At 38.9% G+C, this 20,675-nt stretch overlaps 1 protein-coding gene across 1 annotated transcript; it reads left to right on the top strand.

The window, feature by feature from the left end:
- The first annotated feature begins 751 nt into the window (after window positions 1-751).
- cdc16 (cell division cycle 16 homolog (S. cerevisiae)) lies at window positions 752-18,782 on the top strand. Its single transcript, XM_004081442.5, has 18 exons — window positions 752-1,270; window positions 1,462-1,516; window positions 6,220-6,317; window positions 6,657-6,695; window positions 6,817-6,954; window positions 9,793-9,952; window positions 10,082-10,176; window positions 11,016-11,149; window positions 12,211-12,290; window positions 12,375-12,424; window positions 12,507-12,580; window positions 12,716-12,841; window positions 13,706-13,858; window positions 14,907-14,970; window positions 15,085-15,146; window positions 15,739-15,874; window positions 16,598-16,688; window positions 18,063-18,782. Exons 1-18 carry the CDS (start codon window positions 1,223-1,225, stop codon window positions 18,314-18,316), a joined length of 1,857 nt encoding a protein of 618 aa, XP_004081490.1. The 5' UTR covers window positions 752-1,222; the 3' UTR covers window positions 18,317-18,782.
- Window positions 18,783-20,675: the final 1,893 nt, after the last annotated feature.

Raw genomic sequence — 20,675 nt, 5'->3', positions numbered from 1 at the left:
TGCTGGTAGCTCCCCTGCTAAGTTTGCTTTTGAAATCCATGTGTTTTAAGGTGGAAATGGTCATGTGATAAGATTTGAAGATCAAAGCTGGCACTTTTAATTTGAGTAGCTTTTCATTTTTGGTAAAACCTGTCAACTTTAATTTTGACAGACATTTGGGAGCTGACTGGAATGAAAAGACGTGAGCATGATAAGACGTTAACCTTATTTTTTATTTTTTACATTTGATTTGTTTAAGGTATAACACTCCACTTTATAGATACATTCAAGTCCAACGGGTCTGATACTATTTACCACACAACTAAGTATTAATTGCACTTAATAATGAAATAAATGATGAGGATTATTATGCTAGTATTCAACTAATGCTATCCAAACACAGTGTCTGGTTAATGCGAGAACTTTTTACTACATAGTGCAAAGATAAATCTGTTAAAACCAGTTTTCTTTTTTTCTAAAGAGCTAAGGGTCTCAAGAGCAGGCAGGGAACCTCTGAAGTTTCTTTAGAAAAGACTGACTTGCAGCGCTGCTGATTCCCAGCTGTCGTATTGTTGCTTTTCAAAGACACCAGCCCTTCACCTCTGCCCTATATGTCACCTCACTGCGGGTGCATATCTTATCTGTGAGCAGTGGTAAGTGTTTTTTCCCCAGCACCTTGATGTTGTTCTGCTGTGCATTTATCTTGTGCACTTGCATGTGCGTCTGGTGCACATTGGTTGTTGAGATGACTTACATCCCTGCATGCACGCTAAAAACAGGTCGGGGGGTGGGAATGAACATTTTGCTCAGGGGGCACATTCCTCCGGTATACCCCCCTGCATCCTAGGGTGGATGCAGCGGGGTAAATCATAATTTATTTACAGGGTAATTTTTTTAAACCCTGTTGTAAATCAATGAAAAACCAAGTATGATAATAATTATTGTAATAACTATAATCATTATTCGTTTAAAAAAATGTGTCAGCATCATAAACATTTCTTATAACATTTAGTTGAGAATACTGGGCAAAGGTTAAGGTAAGACAACACAAGGGGAACGTTTGAACCACATTGAGTTTCCACCACGACATCATTTCCTGAAACACACAGTGCAAGAAGAAGCCGCGGGTTTGATTTTTCGCCGCTAGCATGCTAGTTTTTAGTGCTTTGTAGTGCTGTGTTTTTCCTAAAGTGAAGGAATGACACATTTATAATTTTTGGGAAATCCACTTATAAAACTAAACATGAATCTCGACAGGCTTCGAAAGCGTGTGCGGCAGTACATTGACCAGGTAGGAATATGTATGTTAATAAATAAATTAAGTGTAGTGCGAGTGGATTGTTGTTAGCCATGCTAGTTTTCATGCACACAGTGAAATGAATCGTCGAGTTTACCTGTCGAGTAGATTTTTTTGCTTCAGTTCGGTAAAGATACTTCAAAGAAAACGTGTATTTGACAATGTTTTTGTGTGTTTATTTACAGCATCAGTATCAAAGTGCTCTGTTCTGGGCCGACAAGATAGCGTCACTTTCTCGTGGTGAGTTAAAGGCGGTTGTGTGTTACTCATCTCTGATAGACACACACCGTTACTTCAGTTTGAATGTGTACACCGGATGTATTAGAACGACTTAACGCGTTATCGAAGTAAATGTCTAGTTAACCATCTCAAAAACCCAAATCTAATATCAAAATAAAACTTTTAAATATATTTGAAAATGACCTATTCCAATTCTAACAAGTAAGCAAATGTGTGTACATCCGGATGTATCTCTGTCATGGATGTTCTCGCACCTTTCCTAATATATTAACACGTTTTTAGTGTTCATTCCCATCTCCGTTAACTTTGAAATTGTTTCCCCAAATTGACAAATTTGTGGAAGGCTACTTATATTTGTATCGGATCTCTAACAGGGTTTTTTTTAAACCTTTTTTGAGCCAAGGCACACTTTATCCTTGACAAAAATCCTGCGGCACACCAGCATCCAAAAATTTAAAAAAGGAGAAACTCTACAGTCTTTATTGATGAACAGCCCCTCTGCAATCTCACATGCATCTTTGTGATAATTATGGCAGAAAAAGCAGGAAGTTGCAGCTGTTTTTTCTAAAAGATGTAATAAAAGTTAAGTTAGTTTTCAGTAATAATTGTTGAATAAATTATTTGAAATTTTACCCTGGTAGTTGTTTTTCCCTTCAGTTTATTAACGTGCAAATGTATTTAACCTTGCAAAAAAACAAATATATTCTATAGTAGTATAAGTATATGATCACAATATGTTTGATAAAATTCCAAATAACATGTGTGTTATCTGTAGCTATACAAAAAGTGAACACGTTGAAGTTTTATCCGTTTTTCTTTTGTCTTAATCAAAAATAAAGACTTTGAAAACTTTAACAAAATTTTTACGTCTTTTTAGATAATTGAATTGTTTCAATTTAGTTTTATTGTGTCTGTTGGGCACTTCACCTCAATTCTGTTTCTTAAATGTTGTTTTTACTTCTTCTTAAGTTTAACATAAAAAATAATCCAGATGTTATAATAAAAGTGTTTCAGTTAGAAAGATGACTTTGGACCAAACTCTGGGATGTTCGGGTGTTAATAAACACAAACCTTGAAGGAGAACTAAACTGTTGACCTCTGATTTCATCAAGAAGATTTAAAAACTGTTTGAAGTGTGTTCGTTGTGGTTTCAAGACGTTTAACAGTGAAGACTCTTTTTACGCTGAGACGCTGTCACTTTAACACAGTGCATCATGGGAAATGTGTGCAAAAACTGCAGCATCTTTTCCGAGCTTCATTGTTTTGTTCACTTGTTCCACGGTCTGACACCGGATCCCGCGGAAAGCTACACTACTAAAGACGAGCTTTAGCTGGTATTTTTGTTGGAACTGAGAGACTTTATGAGCTAAATCAGAACAAGGAAGTGAAGACTTTCACCACTTCTGGTTGGTCAGACTGATGACGTGTGATTAAGTCTCCAAGAATGATTGGCGGAGACAGTTGAAGGGGCGGGACTTTTCCGAAAACAGAGCTGAAGCTGCGGCTAAATCGCGGTACCGTCATTCTTATCAAAATGTCTTTAATAGAATCAAATAAACACAAAGAAAAAGTATTTTTGATCTTTCATATTCCCAACTACTCAGTGTTTTATCAGGGTCTGTTTGGATGAACAAAGACCTGATATCCTGGAGATGGAAAATGTTTTTAGATCAGTGAAAACACCCCGACTCTGGCTGCTTCATCACCGCGGTGATTAAAAATCCCACACCGTCACAGCTCTACTTCAGAGCGGGTTAATAATAATAATAAAGTAAAATAAGAAGGAATCAATCACCGTTCTTCTGGGGGAAACCTTCTTTTATTACTGTTCTCCTTCATTTCGTAACACCAAACATGACCGCGCACCCCCAACACAACACCGTGGTTATTGCTGCTTCATCACAGCGGTGATCAAAAATCCCACACCGTCACAGCTCTAGTTTAAACTTGCCTTCTGGAATACCCCCCTGAATACAAATAGCAACCAAACACAAGCTGTAAAAATGATTGTAAAACAACGCAACAGTATGAGTATGGGGTCCAGGGAGCCTTACTGAGGGCTGTCTGGTCTCTGTATGACCAGAGTAGGAGCTTGGTTCGCATAGCCGGCAGTAAGTCAGACCTGTTCCCGGTCCACGTTGGACTCCGGCAGGGCTGCCCTTTATCACCGGTTCTGTTCATAGTTTTTATGGACAGAATTTCTAGGCGCAGCCAGGGGCCGGAGGGGATCTGGTTTGTGGACCACAGGATTTCCTCTCTGCTTTTTGCAGATGATGTTGTCCTGTTGGCTTCATCGAGCCAGAACCTCCAGCGTGCATTGGGGCGGTTTGCGGCCGAGTGTGAAGCGGCTGGGATGAGGGTCAGCACCGCTAAATCCGAGGCCATGGTTCTTGACCGGAGAAAGGTAGCTTGCCATCTCTCGGTGGGTGGAGTATCCCTACTCCAGGTGGAGTTTAAATATCTGGGGGTCTTGTTCACGAGTGAGGGAAGACCGGTGCGTGAGATTGACAGGCGGATCGGAGCGGAGTCCGTAGTTATGCGGTCCAGGGCTCGACATAGCCATTTGTCCGCTGGCCCGGTCCTGTTTTTCGAGCAGTAGGGACCACAAGACTTTATTTTTTACTTGTCCGCTCGGGCCACTAAAATATCTAACAATTAATACATTTTTCACCTTTTACAATAAAGTATATTTTGCGAAAACGTGTAGATTTACCTCGTTTTTATAATTCACTTTTTCTGCTAGTCCTGTGTTCAGACTTCAAGGGTTTCTATGGGAAACCTTTTATCACTCTTCTCCTCCTCTCCCGCCTGCGCGCCCGGCTGTCACTGCCGAGGACCACGCGGCACGCGCTCACTCAATTTTTTTTTCAAACTTTATTGAATGCAACAATTCAATACTAAACAATGTTAAACAGCAACAACGAAGGAACAAGCCAGTGGGTTATTATTACATTTTAGGCAGATATATTTAAACTGACACACATATCAGCGCGCCCCCTGGTGGTTTTTCACCGCGATGATCATAAATCCAACACCGTCACTGAAGAGAGACTGAAGCATGTCAGAGATGTGGAAGACATGGCAGGAATAGATAGGAATATATTAGATGGAGTGACGGGTGGAATTAGTGCTATGGACAGCAAGATATTTAATGAATGCATTGAAGATGAAACTGTATGCACTAAGCTTTAAGCTGAATGTCAAAGAATCAAAGGCAACTCAAAATACCTGAATCTCAGACTCAAATGGAGTATAAGGTCAAACTACTTAATTTTGTTTTTCTTTACAACACTGTAAGCAGTAAGTATTTCTAGTTAGCTGAATGATCTCAGTAATTTAATTGTATTTAATTTTTCAATTATTTAATTTAATTAGGTAACTAAAGTAACTAAAAAGTAAATGTAACTTTGCAACAGTAACAAAAAGCAGAACCTTAAGGCAGTCAGGGCAAAAAAGTCAATACAACTTCTTAACTATTGATTACGAACAAATGTGAAATAGCAGTGATTAGAAGCAGCATGAAAACTTCTTAACTAGTATTAACTACTTCACTGCAGTGCTCTCTTCAAAACATCTGAAACAGACTAGAGCAGATTTAAGTTTGATATGCTCTATTTTTAGTCATTGAAAAGTGTATAAATAAGTGCTAGATGTCACCAGAATGCACCAAATTGCACCATATTAAAATTTTCCGGGGGAGCATGCCCCCGGACCCCCCTAAAGTTGCAAGCACCTGCGGAGCGGCGGGTCTCGCTGTGCGCGGTGTCGGGCCAGTAACTTTCAAAAACTACTGGCCCTGTGGGCCAGTGCAAATTTCTGGGCTATGTCAACCCCTGCGGTCGCTGTATCGGTCCGTTGTGGTGAAGAGAGAGCTGAGCCAAAAAGCAAAGCTCTCAATTTACCGGTCGATCTTCGTTCCAATACTCACCTATGGTCATGAGCTATGGGTCATGACCGAAAGAACGAGGTCCTGAATACAAACGGCTGAAATGAGCTTCCTCCGTAGGGTGGTTGGGCGCTCCCCTAGAGATAGGGTGAGATGCTCGGTCACCCGCGGAGAGCTCGGAGTAGAACTGCTTCTCCTCCACATTGAGAGGAGCCAGCTGAGGTGACTCGGGCATCTAGTCCGGATGCCTCCTGGACGCCTCCCTGGAGAGGTGTTCCGGGCATGTCCCACTGGGCGGAGGCCCTGGGGAAGACCCAGGACACGCTGGAGAGACTACGTCTCTCGGCTGGCCTGGGAACGCCTCGGGGTTCCCCCAGAGGAGCTGGAGGAAGTGGCTGGGGTGGGGGAAGTCTGGGGATCTCTGCTCAGTCTGCTGCCCCCGCGACCCGGTCCCAGATAAGCGGAGGAAGATGGATGGATGGATGGATGGATGGATGGATGGATGGATGGACAGACAACGCAACAGGTGTTTGGTGTAGAAACACTCCTCACACTCGACAGTCTCTTTCAATTATTGAAACAAATTTGTCCTCTTCCCACTTTTTGCAGCAACAGCCTTCAAACAGAGAGTGCATCATGTGGTTTGATGCTCCACTTCTGAAGTCACAAATCCGAACCAGTTCCATAGAACTGGAGAAAGTGTTGCTGTTTTGGAACAAGCTCCCCTTTGCCACCTGCCATTTTTAACATCTGCATGTAGCGAGAAGCGTAAGCGTAATAATATTTTTATGACACGGCTCTTCTGTTTTGTGTGTAGAGGACCCCCAGGACATCTACTGGTTAGCTCAGTGCCTTTACCTAACCTCCCAGTATCACAGAGCCTCGCACGCCCTCCGTTCCCGAAAACTTGACAAGGTAAGTTAGCGTCCCGTTTTTCCAAGCACTGTGTCAGCTTTTGACAACAAAGATTTTCTACGTTAGTGAACAGATTTATTCTTTAATGATTGTATTTTTTTTTTTTTAATTGTCGTATCTCTAATGATTCTAAAAACATATGAGTGTTACAAGCTTTTGTTGTTTGTGTTTTTAAAAAGTCAACGCTTTTATTATTCACCATTCTTATACAATTTATAAAGAACTTTGGACACAAAACACATTTAAATCTTTTAGATTATTAATTTGATTTTAAGCCCGATTGTTTGTTTATTACACAACCGTCTTTATATCAAACACATCATTTTATATCTTACACAGTTGTATGGAGCTTGTCAATATCTTGCAGCCCGGTGCCATGTAAGTACATGCACAATTTCTAATACTACAAATCACTTTTTGACAACTATTGCATTTTATTAAAAAAAATTGCCATATGTAATTGTTTTTGCTGGATTTGTTTTTTTCCCCCCTTAATTAGTATGCTGCCAAAGAGTTCCAGCAGGCCTTGGATATCCTAGATGCAGAGGAGCCCGTTAATAAGAAACTGCTGGACAGGAGTGGGAAGGTGGACAGTGAGACAGAATCCACTAAAGACTGGGGCATGTCCCCTGCCTCTGTAAGCGCTGCTTGCTTATTTAAACGATATCTGTTACTTTTGACGGTGTAGTCGACTTTGCTTCCTGAAGAAATGTTTTTCTAATATAGTATTTTAGTTAAACGTATTAAGAACATACAGTGTTTCCTTGTTTATCCTCGAGTTGATATAAAAATAACCCGCAGAGTAGGATAATAGATGTTTTTAGGCTGTAAAACCCCCTTACACAATTTGTACACTTTTCTCAGACAGACATTAACATTTTGACATATTTTTCTCTATAAACTTTCAAAGTTTAAACCTTCGTAAAAGGAAAATCCAATATAACTAAGTTGGATAAGATCACTGATTGTGATCGAACATTTATGTAAATTTAGCTAGATGGGTGCATAATGTACAGGAGACACGGGACAGAGGAGATCTATGTTCATTTCCCAATGTTGAGACCAGGGCTGGAAATCACCAATAATTTCCAGAATTGGTTCGATTGGATTCACGATTTTTTTATTTTTTGTTTATTCTTCTGATCCACTTGATTTGATTTGATTCAAATCAATTTGAAATTTACACGGTTTACAAATTTAGACATGTTTGTATAGAAATACATTTATAATCTGTATATGTTTTGAAGATTTTCATATTTAGTCAGCAATGTACAGTGGTGGACAGAATTGTTGGTACCCCCCAGTTAAAGAAAGAAAGTCCACAATGCTCACTGAAATGAATTGAATGGTATAAAAGTAACAATAAATTAAAATTTATTAAAAATTAAATAATCAAAATCAGCCATTGTTGATTAAAAGAATTATTTAAAAAAACAAACTAATGAAATGGGGCTGGACTAAAATGATGGTACCCCCATAAAAGACTGAGAACTAATTGCCCAGGGGGTCTTGATGAACTCAGGTATGTCCTGAAACCCTTGTGCTATCCTAGGTACTTTAACATTGGGAGTTGGGTCATCTAAACCCACTAGACAGTGCGCTGAATATGTTTTCTTCAATGATTTGTGATCTTCACTGGTGTCCATGGATTACATGAAATCTTTCCACCTTTGTCATGGTAGGGAGAACACGTCAATGTAAGGGTGGGGTCATCTAAGATAGCAGAAGGGTTAACGTCACAACTGTTTTCAAACCCATAATCAGTCAGTCTGCCTATTTAAAGGGAGACAAGTAGTCACGTTGCTGTTTGGTGAAAAGGTGTGTAACACACTGAACATGGACAACAGAAAGCCCAGGACATTAGAAACAAAATTATAGACAAACATTGTAAAGGTAAAGGCTATAAAACCATCTCTAAGCAGCTTGAAGTTCCTGTGACGACAGTGGTATATATTATTCAGAAGTTTAAGACCCACGGGACAGTAGCCAACCTCCCTGGACGTGGCTGGAAGAGGAAAATTCGTGACAAATTGAGGAGACGGATAGTTGGAACTGTATCCAAAGAGCCCAGAACAACCTCCAAAGACATTAAAGGTTAACTCCTAGATCAAGGTGCATCAGTGTTAGATCGCACCATTCGTCGTTGTTTGAGCCAGAGTGGACTTCATGGGAGACGACCAAGGAGGACACCACTGTTGAAAGGAAATCATCAAAAAGCCAGACTGGAAGTTGCAAAAATGCATGTTGACAAGCCACAAAGCTTCTGGGAAAATGTCCTTTGGACGGACTTTTTGGTAAGGCACATCAGCTCCAGCACTATGTTTGTAGAATCAAAAATAAAGCATACAAGGAAAAGAACACTGTCCCTACTGTGAAACATGGAGGAGGCTCAGTTCTGTTTTGGGGCTGCTTTGCTGCATCTGGTACAGGGTGTCTTGAAGTTGTGCAAGGTCAAATGAAATCTCCAGATTATCAAGGCATTCTGGATAGAAATGTGCTGCCTAGTGTCAGAAAGCTTGGTCTCAGTGGCAGGTCATGGGTCTTCCAACAGGACAACCATCCAAAACACACAGCCAAAAACCCCCAAGAATGGCTAAGAGAAAAGCGTTGGACTATTCTGAGTTGGCCTTCTATGAGCCCAGATCTGAATCCCATTGAGCATCTGTGGAAGGAGCTGAAACATGCCATTTGGAGAAGACACCATTCAAACCTGAGACAACTGGGGCAGTTTGCTCATGAGGGGTGGGCCAAAATACCAGTGGATAGGTGCAGAAGGCTCATTGACAAATACAGACACTGTTTAATTGCAGTCATTGCCTCGAAAGGTTGTGCAACAAAATATTAAGTTATGGGTACCATCATTTTTGTCCAGCCCTATTTCATTAGTTTGTTTTTTTAATAATTCTTTTAATCAACAACTCAAAAGTAATGGCTGATTTTGATTATTTAAGTTTCAATAAATTTTAATTTATTGTTACTTTTGAACGTTTCAAGTCATTTCAGTGAGCATTGTGGACTTTCTTTCTTTAACTGGGGGGTACCAACAATTCTCTCCACCACTGTACATTGCTGACTAAATATGAAAATCTTCAAAACATACATAGATTATTAATGTATTTCTATACACCACTGTACGTTTAGGTCAACCGGGCGTTAGCACCAGCCATCTTATGGGAAATTCCATTATGCGTTAGCATCAAGCTAACGGACTTAAGCTTTACTGCTGCCATGCGTTAGGTCACCGGTAAAGGAAATGCATAAAAAATCAATCTCTGCTTTTAAGGATCGATTACTGATTTATTAAGCCTGGATCGATACAGATCGATTAATTGATCCAACGCCCCTTTGGGTATGTGCATTTCTGTGTTTTTGTGGCTAAATGACTTTCTTTATGATGTAATCCTGTCTATGTATGTACCATGTGTTTTTGCTTTTCACCATCAGACGTTTTTTCTCGTCCTTTGAAAATGTTCAGATCAGCAGCTCCATCTGCCTCCTGCGGGGAAAGATCTATGACGCTATGGACAACCGGCCACTGGCCACCTCCAGCTACAAAGAGGCCTTGAAACTAGATGTGTACTGCTTTGAAGCTTTTGACCTTTTAACATCCCACCACATGCTGACTGCACAGGAAGGTGTGGTGGACATTTAGCAGTGAATTAGATTCACTTCATCTGTATTTAACGTATACAGTCATTAATTTTTTACTACATTGTTTTGATGTTTTTCCTTTGTTGTGAGACATATTTGCTTTACATCCACAGAGAAAGAATTCCTTGACTCACTTCCTCTGAGTCAGCAATGTACTGACGAGGAAGAGGAGCTGTTACACTTCCTTTTTGAAAATAAATTGAAAAAGGTAACTGTACTGTTTAAATGTCTTACAGAAATGAGACTCAACATGAATAATGAGGTTATGACATTTGTTTTTGTTGTTTCTATGGCCGAAGGAACAAAAATCATTCATTTAACACTTAAAGGTTAAAGGACCTATATCGTGCTTTTCTTGAGCCTTTCAGTGTTTAAACTATATTGGTATATATCATCCTTTATTATTTTTGGCACTCTAAAGAACAATTTTGAATTAAATATTAGTTATTTTTAGCCTATTTCCCTATCCAAAAGTAAGACGATTCGTTCTGTGAGGCACCGCCTTTCGCTCCTTGTGGGTGCCGCCCATTTCATGACGTCGGCCCCGGCAGTGTGTCTGCGTTTTTTTACCTCGAAAACAAACAACATCCGATCTTTGGAAAAATTGGATGTGGATATTTTTCATATTAAAGGAAAGCAGAGAAAGTGTTTGTGTGTGTTCGCCTGCGGGCTATGCTGGCAGCACACTCTTCCTGAAAGGGGCGGTTTTCACTTTGTGACATCACAATTTGAGGAACCGCTCGTTTTGGTGGGTTGGGTGGGGCTGATGCTGTAATTGCAGGTTTCTGCAGAATCAGTTAAATATATTAGAGGAAAAAGGGGAAAATACAGAACAGAGATATATAAAATGTTACCAACTATACTGATTTGTTTACATTCAGATTCATTAAGGAACGGTCTAGTTAGATGAACAAATCAATTCATTTTTGTCTTTGTACATGTATACATTTATATATACATATAAATTATTTTTATTTTTAATATTCTTTTGTGGTTTTTTTAAGTCTAACCAAAATAAATCCCTTTTCTTTTTCTTCTTCTTTGCAGTATAACAAACCCAGTGACCTGGTGGTGCCAGAGATGGTCAATGGCCTTCAAGACAACTTGGATGTAGTGGTGTCTCTAGCTGAGAGGCATTATTATAATTGTGATTTCAAAATGTGCTACAAGCTCACATCAATGTAGGTGGCCTTACCTTTCATTTTGTCTTTGGTTGGTGACGTATCCACAAAAGAGAACAAATACCCAGTCAGTGCAGTCGTTCGTTTTTAGTTTTGGTTCTCAGTGTTAAAGTTAAAATTTGGTAACTTTTGGGGGGGCTTGGTTGATAAAATCGATTAATCGACCTAAATCGATCCAAGCTTATTAAATAAATAATTGATCCATAAAAGTAGAGATCGATCTTTAATGCCTTTCCTTTTCCGGTGACCTAACCAATAACAGCAGTTAAACCATAGTCCGCTAGCCTGATGCTAACGTATCACAGAATTTCCCATAGGACGGCTAATGCTAATGCTTGTTTGACATTGCTCACCAAAAGAACAGCTTTATAAACTCAAAAGCATGAATTTTCCAAACTCTTTTTGAGAAACAATTTTTTTAAATGTAACCATTTTTACTTTATGCTCAAACTTCTGCAATAAATTGTAATGCTACAGCGCGAGCTCCACCTAGTGGCCAAATTGAAACACCCTCTAGGAGAGGCAGGACACTGTGATCTGGACGTTTTTGTTGGAGCTTTTGAGAAATCATGTAACCTTGTAATGTTAACAATCTCATTGGTTTATTATGTCACTAATGCATTTTACAGTATGTGAACTGTATCAGATGAATATGAAGATCTACAAAGCATATATAGATTATTCTTGTATTTCTATTCAATTCTGTCTAAATGTATAAACCGTGTAGACTTAACTGAATTGAATCGAATCTGGAAATTATTGGTGATAACCAGCCCGAATTTGTTTACGTGTTGACTTTTTTTTACTTGGATGTACTACCAATTTAACATTCTTCATATATACATATATGAAAATATCATATAGTTATAGTATATTCAAAAACTGCGTTTATTTTTTATATTTATTTTACAGTTAAAGATATTTTGATATAAAATTGATGACAAAATGTAATTTGAGATTTTTAAACTAAAAATAAAAAGTTAATTACGTTCCTTTGATTTCATGGCAAGGAGTTGAAAATATTTTTAAAAGAATCCAACAGTTTTTTGTCTGCTGTTCAGGGTGATGGTGAAAGACCCCTTCCACGCCAGCTGTTTACCCGTTCATATTGGAACGCTGGTGGAGCTCGGCAAAGCAAACGGTAAAATGCACCACACATCAAAATGTTACTTCACCTGTTTGTCCCGTGGATTAATTCTAGTTATTTTTGTTCCCTCCTCTGCAGAGCTGTTTTACCTTTCCCACAAACTTGTTGATTTGTATCCTAACAATCCAGTAAGTTGAGTTATTGTAATTCACATTTACCTGCTGGTGATAAGATTAAAAATATTTAACAAACGCATAAAATTGTTGCCAGGTGTCATGGTTTGCTGTTGGATGTTACTATCTCATGGTTGGCCACAAAAACGAGCATGCTAGGCGATACCTTAGGTATGTATCCACACTATGAAGGAGAAGTCCTCTGTTTAGTTTCACATTTGTTTTTACATTTTTTAACTGTTTAGTTTCACATTTGTTTTTACATTTGTTAACTCAGGTGTACTGGTTGTTGTGAATGTTTTGCAGTAAAGCCACAACCCTGGAAAGAACCTATGGCCCTGCATGGATCGCCTATGGCCACTCGTTTGCAGTTGAGAGTGAGCACGACCAAGCCATGGCTGCATATTTCACTGCAGCACAGCTTATGAAAGGGTTAGTAAGTGGAAAAGGGGTTCTGTTTGAGGTTAACAAAAACCCAATTTTAAGAAGACATCTGTTGTCTAATTATTTATTAATGCAGATATTGCAAAACTAAAAAGTTTAGACGTTCTAGTTTTATTTTTTAAGATGGGCACTACTAAAATTTAACAAGCAAAAGTAAACAATAAGTATTAGTATGACGAAGTATTAGTGCCACCATGAAGGTAAAGTATAACAATACACAGGAATTCATTTTTTTATGCGATTAATTTGTAAAATTATGAGAAAAGAAATCATAATTTTTTCATGGAAAAAACATGTTTTTCTGAAAATAAAGTTGGTAATTAAACCACCATCCACATTACGTTCTGCCTAAATCCATTAATGCAGCTATTTATGGCAATGTCACATGGCTTTGGTTTATCAAAGACATTTATGTCCCATAATGCACTGGGACCTCTGCTGCTAGAATGCTGATGACGCCCAAAAAAAAACACTCCATGTAGGTCAAGAATCTTCTTCTGAAGAGGCCCAGTTTACTGCTAGTTCTGTCCAATGTCCTTCTACTTCTCATAAAACAACATTAACTCACTAAAAGACTCAGTATTTCTTTATCTGTGAAACCAATGCTAGAGTAACTGGGAACAATGTGTTCTACCTCACTTCATTGTATTTTTCTTAGTAAATAGCTTTTTTGCTTCCTAAATGTATGGTTTTATTCTTGTATTGATAGAATTATAATTTTATTCTCGTAAAAATAAAGATTAACAACTTTATTATCATACATTTATCCATTTTTTCCATTTCTATGGTCGCCCTAATACTTAAACATGTGGCAGTGCTTGATCTTTGTATTTTCTTAACTTTCTCCCTCAGCTGTCACTTACCCATGCTGTACATTGGACTGGAATACGGTCTAACCAACAACTCCAAGCTGGCTGAACGGTTCTTTAGCCAGGCTCTTAGTATCGCTCCAGAAGACCCATTTGTAATCCATGAGATGGCTGTGGTTGCATTTCAAAATGGAGAGTAAGTATGCCGACATAAACACTAATTAAGTCCTGCATTGAGAGCATTGCCTGTCTATGAGAACTAGACCGAGGGACCCCTCCCCCCCGTGGCGTTCCAAACAGGAAATATCCGCTGGTTCCAAGAAGCCCAAATCACATGGGTTGTGTCCGAATTCCTTCACTACGCACTATATAGTGCGTTCGCCATTTTGTAGTACAACCTGTAAGTCTCTTTAAAAAACCAGTGTGCATCGATGCTCACTAGATTAGCGAATATAGACCACAATGCATTGCGGCAAAAAAAATTCTGCCAAAAAAATCTATTTAAATGCATTTTTTTAATAAACCATCAACGTTTTCATCTTCGGAACTCAGTGGATTCATAAAACAACCGTCGCTCATATTAATGAGATTTTCACTTTGTGAAACTGATGACGTCATATCTGCCGTTTTAAAAAAAGAAAAGTAGTCTGCATGGTGTCTGAATTGCTTTTAAAATTTAGGGGACTCAATGTCCCGCACTAAAAAGGTTTTTATTAGTTAGGGGTTAGGGTGGGAATTCGGACACAGCCGTAGACTTCTATAGAGAAAGAAACAGCTACTGTATTACTCAGTCATACTATTTGTTACAATTATTCTGTCACAATGTTCTTTCCACTTCTGTTTTTTTTTTTTTTTTTTTTTTCTGTAGCCAAATTTATTCAAGTTATAAACTAACCAATCAGACGCCTCAATAAAAGTTTGGACACTGGACTCACTCGGTCCAGTGTGTGACACGAATGTTGGGCTACATTTTTAGCGTAACACTTGTTACATTTGGTTTTAACTCTACTAAAGCAGATTTGTGCTACAGGTTCAAGAACCTAGGGATTACTACAAATGAGGTTGTAGTCAATCTAATCTGGTTGGCTTTGACTTTCCTCTGATCACTTTGCTAAAAACGAAAAAGTTATCTTAGAGTATTGAAGTATTTGATTTTAGCAATTAATGAAGATTATAGAGTGAGTTTTTTTGTCTTTTAAAGGCGTATTTCCATATTTGCTCACTATTCCCATCCCTCTTTACAGCTGGAAGACAGCAGAGAGGTATTTCCTTGAAGCAATGGAGAAAATCAAAGCCATTGGGAATGAGGTAGGAGTTCATGTCGTCATTACTGTCCGTGAGTTTGGCCCTCAAAAAGTGGAAACCTTTCAGTTGAACATTTTGCTATTTTATTTATTTTTTCCTGTGTTTTTTTATTTGAAGGTCACTGTGGATAAATGGGAGCCTCTGTTAAACAACCTGGGTCATGTCTGTCGGAAACTAAAGTAAGTATGAAGTCTGTAAAGATGCATTTAGCTTAAAAACTGCACAATTTCCTGTAAAATATTACTTGAATGTGTTTTCAATCTCCTTAGAGTTATCTTATAAATAAGCCCTTTAAATTTTTGGAAAAACCATCCAACTGGATCATGAAAAAGGAAGTATATACGCCTAAATGCATACATTTTTTATATAAACAGACAGAAGACACTGAACCCCATCTTGCCTCTGGTGGTAGGCGGGCGCCTGTGTTTGGCAGCGGAGCCGCCACTAGTGTGTGAAAGTGTGTGTGAATGTACGTGTGAATGGGTCTATGACTGTAAAGCGCTTTGGGCCTTGTAGAAAATAAGCTTTAGCTTTTAGAAAAGTGCTAAATAAGTATACGCCATTTACCATTTACGCCATTTACCATTTACGCCATTTAGTTATAGAGTCAATATGTAGTTTGTGATGTTAGGACAGTGGTAGCCAATTGAATATACAGCGGTGATCCATATATAATCAAGAAAGTGTAGTTATTTTTGCTTAAATTATCTATTTTTACGATGCATTTATCTGGATTTGTGGATTCAAAATGTATATCTTTGTTCAAACTAGGAAGTACGACCAGGCTCTGGAATACCACCGTCAAGCACTGGTGCTGATCCCTCAGCACGCCTCTACTTATGCAGCTATAGGATATGTGCACAGCCTCATGGGAGACTTTGAAAGCGCTATTGACTACTTTCACACAGTAAGTCTTAAGAGTTGCATTTTTCACTTTCTTTAGCTTTTCTTGGGTTTTGCCCTCAGTTGAAACCCATTCTGGCTAGTTTCTCTGTATTTTTTTAAATGTTGGCTACACTAATCATTAAAAAAAATATTTTTCAGCCATCTAAAGGAGATAAAAGTGTTTTAAGAAAGCAGTGCTTTCCACCCATCCATCATTTATACCAGCTTCATCCTAAGAAGGTCACTGTGGTTGCTGGAGCCTATCCATGCTATCATAGAAAGCAGGGTTACAGCCTGGATGATGTTGACAGGTGTTTTTTTTTTTACTTTTCATATTATAACGACTCTAAAAATGGAATTATTTCAAATCTGGTCTTTTCACAATGGCTAAAGACATGTCACACAAATAACAGAAGACTGGACTGAGGTTGGGTAAAAGGAAAAGAGAGTTATGGGGAAAAAACATGTTTAATGACAAACCTGACAAATATTTTTTTTTCTCTACTTGGCTAAACATTTCAAACCCAAGTTGGAGGCCGTAGCACTGGAAGACTCAAAGGGAAGCAGGTGTTAAGTGTAGTTTCACACATTACAATGAGGTGTCTTACAGTTGGGTGAATATGTTAATGTGTGTAAACAAAACATTTCTAAGTTTAGAACCTGAAACATGCCCAACCTGAACTGTTGGAACTATATTGCAGTGACTCTGATTTTTGTATGTAAATATTGCTTTCGTCTTCAACAGGCATTGGGACTGAAAAGGGACGACACTTTTTCCGTGACGATGCTCGGTCACTGTATTGAGATGTACATCGGCGACACAGACGCATACATAGGTTTGTTTGATCTCAAATATCCTAAAGAAGAGATTTTACTATATGAAATTATACTTTAAATTAATTAAATCAGCAAAGTTTCTAAAAAGGGTAATACTTTACTGTTAAAATCACTAAACAAATTTCCTTTATTTGCATTCTGGATGAACTTGCTTCCCACAAAATAAAAAAAATAACAATTTATTTTTCTCAAAAGTCCAAGTTTAGTGGAATTTATACATACCGACATTTTTTTGTTTAGTTTGTTTGTCGATGTTTTTTGGATGGTTGAAAATGTTCAGAATAAATCTTCTTGTGGATGATTACAAGTCATGCACACAAGATTTCGTAAAGAAAATTGTGTTTCCCCGTTTTGTACGAAATCTAAAGGATGTAGAAGCATTTATCATGGGAGTTGCGCTCTAATGATAACATGCAATAGACTAGATCCACAAAGTATTCCTGTTTATTTTTCACAACTGCTATAGATGTTTTGAGGCTACTATACTTTTCAGACTTTTCTCTTTTTGTTTAAATTCTTTAGGTTCAAACCTTCATTGAAAGATAAGTCCAGTTTTGTGGAACCTGAACAAAGATCAGCTTGCTAGATGAAAGCGTTCTGTCAAGGAGACACGGCTCGTAGGAGATTCATTGAAAATAGTCTACAACCAATCTGTATGTGCTGTTAAAAAAAAGCATACAAATTGAGCTAAACAAACACAAAACCTGTAGGCGAACCGCATTATAGCAACTGTATTCGTATATCTATACTTAAACACCACAGTGGGAAAAATACCGTTAAAGTCGGAGCAGTGCTAAACATACATTCCTCAACATCCTGTTTGCATGTGGTGTTCACACTGGACGAGCTGGAAGGGGCTTCTTCTTTCTCGTTTTCTATGGTTTACTAGCGCATGTCCACCACCTACAGTTGGAAGAGGCTTGGTGCCAAATATCAAAGCGGTGTGCATCTTGCTTATTTTGCTCCCGGCTTTTTCTGTCACAGCTCTAGCCTAATATATAAAAGACTTAGTCGTTGAATTCCAGTCGGGTACAAACGGCAATTATTCATTTCTCCTCCATGATCCATTTTCGAACAGTTGGCACTTTTGTGAATCAGAAGATACGTCACTATTAAATCGGAGTCCCTGATTGGTCAAAGTTCAACGTGGTTTAACTTTGAACGCGCATTTTATACTTGGCGCCCAAAGAGTTTAAAACGCGCGTTTACATAGACTTTTCATTGGAAGTGGCCACTTTAAAGTGCATTTCTGAGGATGATGTGAACGTATTCCGGCAAAACGGCAAAAAATGTAACTTAAACTCAGAAAAACACGGTAACTTTTTACTTAGATTAGCTTTATTCTTATCGTTCTGTGTGTTGTTTTTGTAAAGGGACGGACATTAACGACAAGGTGAAAGGTGACTTGAACACTCCAGCACTGATGAAGATGCTCAACACATCAGAGCCCAGCGAGACTCTAGCGACATCGAGGCCGGAAGAGGCTAATGTGGCGTCGCTGGAAACCCCTGTGTCCAATCAGGACAAGATGATGCTGGACACTCCTCTGCGGCTGTCGCTAACACTAGAGAGTGACATGTATGAGAGCGACATGATGTTGGAAACTTTATCGGACACCAGCACATGATCAAATCCTGACAGGAGGCGGAGCTGTTCTGAGCAACAGGTTGTCAAATGAACACATTTCAAAGCTCAAGGACAACATTCAAACCCACAACCTCAGCAGACCTTCTCCAAATGTGTAGACTCCCCTGTTTGTGCACTGTGGTTGTCCGATCAGCAACAGAACTTTGAGCATGGGCCTGTGAAAGTTGTGTGTAGCACCTGCTGTACACCAATTAAGTTAGCGAGAATGCACTTTAAAAGGAGAAATAAACAGTTGCCTTGGGTTCAAATGTTTTTATTTTAAACTTCAGCTTCAAATATCCTCAATACACTTGACAAAAGCCGCACAACTTTCATTAAACTCGAGTTCAGTCACTTGTGACTCTCGTGCCAGGACACTTGTTGCTTAACCTGTGGAATTTCAGCCAGAGCAAAGAAATGTTTTGATAACAGCTTAAATATTCCTACAATAAACTGTGCATTTAAAATGGTTTTATTTTTGAATTAGCTTTCCAAAAACAGTGATACTGTCCTGCTGCTGACAGCTAAGGCAAAGATTTTACGTTGGATTTCCTTCCTGACACAATCTTCTGTATTTATCCGGGCTTGGGACAGGCACAGTGAGACCCTGGCTTGGTCCCTTTCCTGTTTACATTTCGTGTTGTGCCATATTAGTGATCAACATTGCCGTGATGAGATGACTTGGGATACATGAACGACAAGCAAAACAAATACGTTCTTTCCATTTCACTGCAACAGTTTCATTTCAAGCAAACTTAGTTACAACTCTAAATAACCCACGTTCTCTAAGGAGGTGGACATTAACAAAAAATGGTCACACATCCGATTTGTCAAATGTGTAAAAAGCTATTTTTGATTCATGTCAAGTCCCCAAATTTTTCCTTTGTGGCCAAAATTAAGTATTTTATGCACACAATTTAATATTTTGTGCACACAATTTAGCATTTTGTTCCTTAAAAAATTGTGTTTTATGTGCACAAGTGAGCAGCTTGCGACAGACTCGGGGGTTAATTTGAGCAGACAAAAAGCTCAATGGTTCCCACAAATTGCTAATTTGTGTGCAAATACACCAAATTGTGGCCCCAGAATTCTAATTTGTGTGCACAATATACTAAATTGTGGCATCAAAATGCAAATTTGTGTTCAGAACACCAAGTTATGGCCATAAAATGCTAATATTTGTGCACTAACTACTAAATTGTGGCATCAGAGTGCTTATTGGTGTGCACAAAATACCAAATTATGGCCACAAAATGTAAATTTGTGTGCAAAAACACCAAATTGTGGCCCCAGAATTCTAATTTGTGTGCACAATATACTAAATTGTGGCATCAGAATGCAAATTTGTGTTCAGAACACCAAATTGTGGCCATAAAATGCTAATATTTGTGCACTTACTACTAATTTGTGGCATCAGAGTGCTTATTGGTGTGCACAAAATACCAAATTGTGGCCACAAAATGTAAATTTGTGTGCAAAACACTAAATTGTGGCCATAAAATGCAAATTTGTGTGCACAAAATACTAAATTGTGTCCGCAAATGCAAATTCGTGTGCATTCATTCATCTTCCATTTTGACCCTTTCGGGGTCACAGGGCTCCCGGAGCCTATCCCGCCAACTTGTGGGTGAAGGCAGGGGACCCCCTGGACAGCTCGCCAGTCTGTCGCAATTTGTGTGCAAAAAAATCCAAAATTGTGGTCATAAAATGCTCATTTGTGTGCACAAAATACCAAATTGTGGCCATAAAATGCAAATTTGTGTGCACAAAATACTAAATTGTGTCCGCAGAATCCATGTACCCTTTCGGGGTCACAGGGCTGCCTTAGCAATTTGTGGGAACCATTGAGCTTTTTGTGCGCTCAAATTAACTCCTGAGACTGAGGCTAACTTCTTGTCTGTTTAGAAGAGTCCTCTGTCTTCCATGTGAGGGGAGGAGAGACTTCTGCTTGAAGGGGCAACATCCCACCATCCTTTCCTGACTGTCTTTCCACCACTAGATCTAAGAGTGTTTGTTTCTGGAGGAGGGATGGGTTGTACTCCGTCCAAGTCCACAGGTATTTGCACTAATGAGCGGGTCTGCAGGGATCTGGACACCTGCTCCACGCTCCTCTCCAGCAGCCTGAGGAGCTCCGTTTCCACACCGGAGAGACCCCGAGTGCGCGCCGAGAACAGCAGCGGGAAGCAGGCGTTTTTAAATGGTGAGACTGATAAAAAATAATTAAAAAAAATTGTCAAATAAATGTTTTCGTCAAAACAAAAATATCTCTACCAGTTTGTAATCAATATTCCTGTCCCATATGAAACTTTAACAAATATGTGGTTTCTCCATTTTGGTTCTGTTTTCTCTAGTTCCCTCTC

The sequence above is a fragment of the Oryzias latipes genome, chromosome 21, assembly GCF_053564925.1.
Source record: "Oryzias latipes strain Hd-rR chromosome 21, Olatipes_Hd-rR_3.1".
NCBI lineage: Eukaryota > Metazoa > Chordata > Actinopteri > Beloniformes > Adrianichthyidae > Oryzias > Oryzias latipes.
This window is presented reverse-complemented; position numbering and strand designations above follow the sequence as displayed.